Here is a 9,871-nt window from a genome sequence, read left to right on the forward strand (position 1 = left end):
CATTATAAATAAACGACAATGTAGTGAAAATCTAGGCCTGAGGTTTCTGTTACATAAGATTCTCTCTGCTGAACCACCAAACTTGTATTGTGAGAATAACTATCTCGCTTTGCAGCTCAAATGAACTTCAAGCAGATGATTTGCCTTCGGTCGAGCAGAAGATCCTTTAACCATCCCTGATCCAGTGGAGCATGTTCAAATTAATGAAACTAAATTAATTAGGCACCAACTATTTCTTGTGAAAAAAAACAGTAACGTTATAAAAAATATTATATTGTATAATATGTTTTATGGATTAGATAATATTTTGCTACATTGTTATTTACAATATTTACAACATTAAATGTTAGTAGCAAAGAAAAAACTTCTAGAAACTGTAACAAAATACGTTTCATCATAAAAATGCTGTAAACTTTTGATCATTTCAAGAAGAGAGGGCTTTCGATAGATTTTTACTTTCTTTTCTCTTCAGTTCGCCCAGATTAATTGCTTTATTGACCACCGACCAATGCGACCAAAATTAATACTGAAACACACAAAGAGCTTTTTTTTTCAGGAGACAGATGTACTCTATTGATCTTCATAACACACACACACACACAGCGACACATGCAACCACAGACAACCCTGGGAAAATGCCAAACGCCTGTCAGTGGATATGACACGCACACAGCGGCGGTCTCTCTCGGTTAAGGCGATCAGACGTGAGGGCATGGAAGGCTTCTCACATGAAATCAACAGTTGTCTTCTCCAATTCTTGTCTAGATATTGTATAAATAATGTCGTTCCAAGAGTGGATATGAATGCTGTCTATGACTATAAATGAATGCTATAAACAGCTGCTCGATGCTTACATTTACATCACATTCGAGCACTTTCCAGATGCTTTTGTACAAAGTGGTTTACAATGCATTCAAAGTATACAACTGTACCCTTGGAATCAAACCCATGGTATTACTGTAGCAAACTGTGAATGCATAATCACTCAATTCCACATATACGCCCAAAAGAGGCTTATTCAGATTCACGAGAACGGCAGAACAATAGATACACTTTACAAATACTGAAGGTTTGTCAGAATAGTTTATCCTACCATGTAAAATAAGCACGATGACTTTGAATCAAACTAATTTACACAATTGCAACCTTATTTCTCGAAAATCATAGTTGAGCCACTGATGTCACGTGGACTATTTTAATGATGTCCTTACTACCTATCTGGGCCTTGAACATGGTAGTTGCTTTGTTGTCTATGGAGGGTCAGAAAGCTGTCAGATTTCATCAAAAATATTTTCCTTTGTGTTCCGTAGATGAACAAAGGTCTTACGGGTTTGGAACGACATGGGGGTGAGTAATTAATGACAAAATTTTCATTTTTGGATGAACTATCCCTTTAAATTCATCAAAACTGGCAGAAAAGACTAACAGATTTGCAGAGGATTTCTCAAATCATAGAATCCTGAAAAAAATGAATCACACAGATATTAAACAGCATAGCTGTTTTCAAAATCGACAATGCTAAGAAGAAATGTTTCTTGAGCACCAAATCAGCATATTAGAATGATTTCTGATGATTTCATCACAGGAATAAATATTGCAATAATATTTTACAGTTTTTAATTGATATCTCGCAATTTTACTTCATGTTTCATCATCTTCATTTATTCCAAAATTATAAACAATTTATATTCCACAATGTGATTGTAATTCTTATTTTAAACTTCATCTAATAATTACCTTTTTGCGTAATGAAAGATATCTATATTTATAAAGGTCTAAAGTGGTTTAAAGTTCCGCAATACTAAATATAATGACACCACAGGCCTACTGTGTGTACCTACTGAAATGAAAGACAAATTTAAAATGTTCCTCTGACCTCAGTGGGCCGTGAAGCTTAACTGAGCAAACTGGGTTTCACAACCCAGAAAATGAAATCAAACAGTCTGTTTGGACAGAACATGGATCAGGACTTCATTATCCCATGGCTGAACCAAATCTCACAAGACACGCACAATAAAAACACAGGGAACCCGAGCCACGGTGTCTCGGCTGGTGCGTATGGCTTTGTATGAGAAACGCGTGTGTACAAAAGGGAGAGAAAGAGGCTTGACGTGTATTTTCATCTCCACACAACTAAAAATGTTTGTTCAGCTGTTTAATGCATTATGGTTCTTGGCTCTGATTAAAGTGAGATTGTTCAAGCCCTAATTCTGTACATAAACCAACTAAAAGCCATTCAATTACGTGATAGTACAACATTGATATGCTCTGCAGGGTGCTGTTCACATCTGTTCGCTAGTGTTATTACAGCAGGCATTGGAAATTTCATTGAGAATTGACTGGAGAAACTTAAATGATCCTTTATTGTTAGGGTCTCCATTTATATAATCTAATCTCACCATTTTCTACAATAGAAGCCCTCCTGAGGCGTGCAACTTAATACTGGGTGAGATATCCCAGTTCTTGGATTAAGGGACCAAAGCAGACTACAAATAATTTGAGCATGGTTGCCTTAAAATTTTAAATTGGCTCAACTTTTTTTTTTTTTTTACAGTGTAGTTCACTTGACAAATAACTCTTATGAAAAGGTAGCATAGTTAAGTGAAACAAATACAATGCAACCCGTGTAGTCCAATTCATACACAAATGACTCTTATGAACTGGTTATTTTTAAAGAAAACAAAAAAACATACAGCACAAGCAGTATACTCAGTTCACAGTTTTATTATTTAAAAAAAAAGAAAAACCTCACAAACTCATCGGTTAAATAGAAAGCAATTCAATTGCACAGTTTGGGCCATGTTGTTAATTTTTTAATGATTATTATTGTTATTTTTTTTGTATTGTATCAAGTTAAAAGGTTTGCTAAGAGTGAATTTCATTCATTGCAACTGAAGTAAGTATTTTAATCAATATACAAGAGGTAATATAAATTGCATTATATATTAAACTTAACAGTGAAGTTAATTTGTGAAAAACTGAAGTGATTATATGCTAATGAAGACTCATTAGATGACATTGTAAAATAAAGACAACTGTTTAGAAAGATGGTAAAACATTAGAAAGCACTACGTTCTTGGAAAACATTGCACCTACAGGCAACAGCAAAGACAGTCACGAAAATACAAGATGCAGGAAGTGCCCTAGATCACAGGGTGCATTAATAGCAGCTGTTGAAACACAACAGTAGAACTTAAAGCTCTTATAGAACATCAGCCACATGTGTGATAAGCACCATCCCCCAGAACCTCACAGAAGCATCTTTTTACAGATGCAATACAACATTAATATTCATATGCAGACACAGGGACACTTCATAAAGGGAAAGCAAATCATAAACCAAATTTAAAATTAAGATTAATATAAGCCTGTCTTCTGATAACGGTGCCAAAGATACCATCAAGCTTAGTCAGAGCTGTATGACAATAATAATAATAATAATAATAATAATAATAAATGACCCCAGATGAAGGAAGCTTTAGTGTTTTTTTTGGGGGGGTTTTTTTGGGTTTTTTTTGTAAATTATGGAAATCGTTACTTTCTAGCAAATATTATATACCAGTTCTCCTTTAGCAGATGCTGATTAATTTAATCAAAAATAAATGGCTCTTTCTTTAGAATACAATTTCTCACAGCAAACCAAACATACAAATTAGCCTTGCAAATCCTATAAATCCTCATGAAGGAGATTCAGACTTTTAATACAGATTCCTGGGACATTGATTATTTATAATAATGTCATGGACAAAATCTAATTTTAAGTGGAGAATCTGCATTAGACCTAATATGAAAGCATTGCATCTGTTGACAAAACTAACTCTCTAAACGGTCCCTATTTACTGGAGATAATATAGCTAATGAAGTCTCTAGAGAGCTTGACCAATATAAGAGATATTAATGGAGCAAAATGCGTGGCGACAACTGAGACACAGTGCACTTTTCTAGCGTCCCTGAGACGCCTTTGTTTGTTTGTGTGTGTGTGTGCATGTTTATGTGGTTTATGAGGACACAAATTTGTATAATGACATGGGTATGACAGAGGTATTACAATATGAAGGTGGTTTATGAGGACACTGCCTATGTCCCTGTAATTCAAAAGGCTTAAAAAACATACTAAATGGTGTGTTTTTGAAAATCTATAAATGCACAAAGTCTCCTGTGAGGGCTAAGTTTAGGTGTAGGGTTGGTGTAGGGCAATAGCACACACAGTTTGTTCAGTATAAAAACCATTACGCCTATGGAGAGTCCCCATAAACCACAAAAACCAACGTGTGTGTGTGTGTGTGTGTGTGTGTGTGTGTGTGTTTAAGGAAGATTGTTACGTGGAACAATGTCGCCACCTAGTGGGGAAATAAATGCACCCTCCATAGTGACTCTCACAGCATTTCTGATATAGACGTCTGTGTTGATGAATAAAACAAAACAAAACAAATCAAGCAAGTTATTGTCGCTACGTGACTGCTACTGCCAAAAACAATTCTAACCCCTATAATATGTGCCTTAAAATATAATTTAATATAATGAAATAAAATAATCGTATTTTATAAATTTCCAAAAACATTAATGTAGATTTTAGATTACCTCATGGTAATTTTAAGTAACAATTTAATAATAATAATAATAATAATTTCATCACAAATGTAACGCACAAAAACGAATGTAATTTAAAACATCTAATATGAAATTGCTTTCAACAAGGGGGGCTGGAAAGGGCTCCAACAAAGTGCTGAATGTAAGTATTTAAACTAATAAATTATTATTAACACAATATATATATATTTTAATAATTAGAATAATCTAATTTTAATCTAAAATCAAATGCTAAACGCCCCCTTAATAACATTATTATTGATATAAATGATCTCTCTCTCTCTCTCTCTCTCTATATATATATATATATATATATATATATATATATAAAATCTATAACTTATATGTATCCCTCTCAATACTTGCACTTTCAGTCAAAAAAATCTAAAAGTATGTGTAAGTGAAGGGCCTGTATTTTGAAGATTGATAAAAGTTCCAGCAGGAAGTCTCTTTACTGAAGCGATATCCGAAGTGTTTGAACAGTTTCATGCTTTTTATTTGTAGGGTAATAGATTATTAGCAGGCTTTTTGAATGGATCTGCCCTGTCCAGAGTGGGTTCGGCATGTCGAGCAGAAATGGACGGAACTGAAAACTGAAGGAACTGAGCGCTTCTGCCTTCTGACAGATATAGATGCCATGTTCAACTACGGGCTCTCATTAATACGGTCAGTGTGGAGCTGTTCATAAATTAACTTCAATTGTGTAAGATAAAGTGATTAATACTTAACTACCTTTTTACGTTATTGCTGCACTACTAGTCGTTACTTTAGTTGTTCAATAAGAGTGCCGAAAAAAATGTTTAAATATTGTAAATTACGTGTCTAAATAAAAAATATATATATTCTACCTACCTTTTGTAATTTCTCCATATTTCAGCCCAGAAGATCTCAACTGTTTTTCCAGAATCTCTGAGAAGTACTCCGTCAAAAAGTCTCCTGAGAGGGCGTCTGAATTTAGACAGCAGGGTAACCTCAGCTTCAAAGTCAAGGATTATACAACTGCAGCTCTGTATTATTCCAAGGTAAGGAAAATACCTGCTTCCTATAGTAGTGCTTAAGAAAAGGTAATGTATGTATAAAGTTTAACTTTTTTCCTTTTATTTTGGCGTGGTTAAAATATTTTCCCTTATTGCTGCTTAACATGCATAAACCGCATTCATTTACACAAGAAGTTTCCACATTATTGCACTATGCACGTCCTGATTTTGCTGATTTAGATGTGTTCTGGAATAACATTTTAATCCAAAAATATATTCTTGACCATATCCCTACTTTAACCATGAGTAATCCCTAAAATCAGAGGAAAAGACACTGATGTACAAGCACCAAACACAGATTGTAAGCCTAAACTTCACAAAAACTATAAACTGGTTCTTCACAATGTTGTTCCAGGGTCAACAAAGATGCTGATCCAGGAACATGTCTTACTTGGCTAAATCATGGCGACCATACCGTTGCTCTATTTCTGCAAGTAGTTAAGCATAGCATCAGTGGCTTAACCAATGATGCGAGTTTGAGGTGGGGTTACGTGCTTGTCTGACCAATAGATAGAGGGAGCAGTGAGAATTTAGGAAACCTGTTTGATAACAGTTTTTTTGTGATTCACTTGGCAAAGGCTCTTTAATCTTTTCATTTCCAAGTACTATGAAGGTCAATGTCAATAATTGGATATTATAGCTATTTAATGTATAGCCATTATATATAAAACAAATTGTGATTTTTGTATCCGAAATATGCCTGTTCATTCTTACAGTGCAAATGTCCTAAGAATGTAAATTATTATTTGTTAAAAAATCTGGATTTTTTTTTTACCGCCAGCTTATTAAAAATGTGAGTGATTTACATTGATTTTCATTGCTTTGGTAAACAAATCAGCATACGGACCTTAAAATATGTACACCTTTTATAAATGTCAAAGTAATCATTCTGAAATCTGAATATAGATTTATGTTTGGTTCAACTTGTTATGCTGGTTTGAGCTCAGCGTTAATGTTACACTGATAATGGTTTGGATTTTAAATAACAGGTGGTCCTGTGACCATAATATATTCCCACTCTCTCTGTTTGATGTTTCAGGGTGTTTGCCATGCTGACAAGAATACAGAAGAGCTATCGTTGTGCTATGCTAACCGTTCTGCTGCCCTCTTTTACCAAGGCCTCTACAGAGTAAGAGTCTCTCTTATGCATCACAAAACATGATTTTTTTTAAGCATTCAAATAAGAACATGCCACCTTGTTTAATGCATACCTGACTCATTTATATGAGTTTAAGTGATTATCTCCCTTTTTCCAGGAATGTCTTGAGGACATCCGGCGCTCTTTGGAGGCCGGTTACCCAAGCCACCTGCAGGACAAACTGAGAGCTAGGCAGACTGCATGCCTGAACCAGCTTCAAAAACCTGAAAAATACAACCAGCCAACCACATATCAACCAACACCACCATGCCAGAAAAGCAGAAACACTAAGACCTGTATTTCGCCTGGTGTATCTGTTTACTTCAGCCGAGAGAAAGGTCGTCACATATTAACCACAGAAAATAAACCAGCTGGTGAGGTTGTTCTGGAGGACGAGGCTTTCTGCTGCGTACTTATACCAGGAAACAAACTCAATACAATGACCAATAAGACAGGAAAGATATTTAATACTCAAGACCGACACTGTCACCACTGCCTGAGCCAATCATTGAGCTTTGTGCCCTGTCCAAATTGCAGTTACGTTCGATATTGTGGAGAGTGTTGTCAAAAAGATGCTTGGGAGCGTTGGCACCAATGGGAGTGCCCAATTGGAGCAGATCTGCTGGCCATTGGGGTTTTGGGTCATCTTGCACTAAGAGTGGCCCTGAAAGCCGGACAAAACGAGGTTAAAAGGGTGAAAAAAAGCACTTCACAAGAAGACCATGTGACATGTAGCTCTTATAAAAGTGATTCACCAGTGAGGTTGAGTCTTGGAGATCCCTGTAGAGAAAGTTCAGACCACACAGACTGCTATCATGGCAACACGTACATGGGCATCTACAGCCTTTTACCACATGTGGCACAACACTCACCCAGCTCACGCTTTTTACTGGCAGTCACCATGGTGGTGCTTTATATGAGACTGCAAGGTGGACCCCCACCAGACGTGTGGGCATCTTGCGAGGACGAAGGAGAAAGTGGAACATGGCAGCCTGAGATGAGCATGCTAGGAGCCATGGCTCTGAGACACATGATGCAGCTTAGATGTAACGCTCAAGCAGTCACTGCTGTTATGGTTAAAGGTTTGACAGAACTCTCATGCTTAAACACAAACTGCATTTTAATACATTTGATTGAATTTTAATGATAATAATTTTTTTCTCAATTCTTACAGAAGAAAGTGGCATGGCTGTTCAGTCTAGTAGTGAAATCCGCATTGCCACAGCAATTTTTCCTGTTCTCAGCCTGCTTAACCACTCCTGCAGTCCAAACACAAGCATCTCCTTCACCACAGGCTGTCAAACTGACCCACTCAATCAGTTCGGTTGTTCTGAAGGTCACACTGACCATCCCGGGACCTCTCGCAGTGGTGTGACAGTCACTGTACGTGCTTCAAAAGATCTTACTCCAGGACAGGAGATTCTGCACTGTTATGGTATTATGTGATCTTGGGAATTCAGTTTTTGTTTGGTTGGGGGCTCGTCTGGGAACATTTGATTTTTTTAAAAAACATTTTTTAATCTCTCCACACAGGTCCTCACTGTAGCAGAATGGAGGTGAAGGAGCGTCAGCGTCTCCTGCTGGAGCAGTACTATTTTCACTGTAACTGTCAAGCCTGTAAGAGAGACCTAATAGAAGCAAGCCAGAATGCAACAGAAGACGCAGCACCAGGGCTGAAGTGTGTGAAATGTGGAAAGCCTCTTCGGGTAAACATTTGCAGAAAAGCTCAAATGATCATTTAGTTTGTTCATTGTGTGTATCTTGATGTATGCTGTACATTTCAGTCCTATATGGAGAGATACATGTGCTCTGGGCTGTCGTGTGGTCATCAGATCACCAGTGCTGATGTGCAGAACAAACTAAAGGGTTTACAGTCTCTCTTGGATGAAGCCTTCCATCTCATTGAGCGAGACAGATTTGGTACCGCCTCAATATTAATCACAATCTGTTTTGCGTATGTGATAAATATCCATAAATATACATAATGTTTCCATGTTTTTCAGACAAGGCCCTAAAAATCCTAAAATCAGCTACTTCTCAAGCAAATAGCATCCTAACAGAGTCTCACCCTTTCCAAGGAGCGCTAGCAGATGCAAGAGCTCGTGTGTACGCCACCACAGGTCAGAATAACAGCCTGATATATCACACTATCAGAAAAAATGGCAATAATTGTACATTTATGACAATGTCAAATATGTAAATGTTGTATAGCAGTGCTACATTGCCTTTTGAATAATGTAATGAGTAATATCTAAATTCATGCAAGGAAACGGTATAGTATGATTATTTTTATTTTTCTAACAGGTGAATGGAGTCTGGCTGCATCCCATCTAAAGTGTAGCATTCTTGCTATTCAGGCCCAATTCGGAGAGGACAGCATTGAGCTGGGACAACAGCTTTTTAAACTAGCACAGCTGCATTTTAATGGGTAAATGATGAGACTTTTTATACTTTATGATCAAAAACAGTTCTTCTCACCCCAGCGTCACTTTTTGCTTTGACAGCGGAGACTGTGGGGCGGCTCTCTCTGTGATTCCCAGGGCCCGTAAGCTCCTCTCTCTCCACTGTGGCCCTCACTGTGAAGAACTACAGGAACTGCAGGAAATGGAGCGTTGTCTGCAAGGATTGCTGTGAAATAACAGCTAAATCTGAATTGTAGTTTCATCAAACATGTAATAAATTCAAAGCCTGTTTTTCAGATATACTGTATGTGCAATAGTGTTAAAAGTCATGAATTAACGATGTTATGTTGCAGTGGGCTCAGCTATTATTGCTTATAAAGAAAATGTGATATTTAATGATAAAATAAAAACTAGGTTCTGGGTGTAAAAAATAATAATAATATATTATTAATACTTTATTTAATTATAATTTATATTATATTTTAATAATATACATTTTTAATTATATAAATATGAAATAATAATAAATAAAAAGTAGAAATGTAAAACTATTAAAAATGGTGTTGGGCCCAGTGAAAACATTGGCAGGGCAAGTAAAAATCATTTATTAATCTGTCATTATTATTTGTAGCACAAATGATGCAGGGTAAATTTTAACATATACTTGGGTTTAGAGGTTGTTCAAATCCCTTAAGTGTGAGCAA

At 36.3% G+C, this 9,871-nt stretch overlaps 1 protein-coding gene across 1 annotated transcript; it reads left to right on the forward strand.

Annotated features, from left to right (window-relative positions):
* The first annotated feature begins 5,003 nt into the window (after positions 1-5,003).
* Positions 5,004-9,592, forward strand: LOC306865343 (SET and MYND domain-containing protein 4-like). The gene is made up of 10 exons (XM_079409887.1): positions 5,004-5,256; positions 5,468-5,612; positions 6,667-6,756; positions 6,884-7,847; positions 7,940-8,200; positions 8,299-8,471; positions 8,550-8,685; positions 8,769-8,885; positions 9,070-9,193; positions 9,270-9,592. The coding sequence occupies exons 1-10, from the start codon at positions 5,123-5,125 to the stop codon at positions 9,397-9,399; spliced, it is 2,274 nt and encodes a 757-aa protein (XP_079266013.1). The 5' UTR covers positions 5,004-5,122; the 3' UTR covers positions 9,400-9,592.
* The last annotated feature ends 279 nt before the right edge of the window (positions 9,593-9,871 follow it).

The sequence above is a fragment of the Barbus barbus genome (genome assembly GCF_936440315.1).
Source record: "Barbus barbus genome assembly, chromosome: 47".
NCBI classification, from domain to species: domain Eukaryota; kingdom Metazoa; phylum Chordata; class Actinopteri; order Cypriniformes; family Cyprinidae; genus Barbus; species Barbus barbus.

Coding starts and splice junctions, on each gene's coding strand:
- LOC306865343 (XM_079409887.1), top strand. CDS start 5,123: ATGGATCTGCCCTGTCCAGAGTGGGTTCGGCATGTCGAGCAGAAATGG. Junction 8,686..8,768: donor CATTGAGCGAGACAGATTTG/GTACCGCCTCAA, acceptor CATGTTTTTCAG/ACAAGGCCCTAAAAATCCTA. Junction 8,886..9,069: donor TCGTGTGTACGCCACCACAG/GTCAGAATAACA, acceptor TTTTTCTAACAG/GTGAATGGAGTCTGGCTGCA.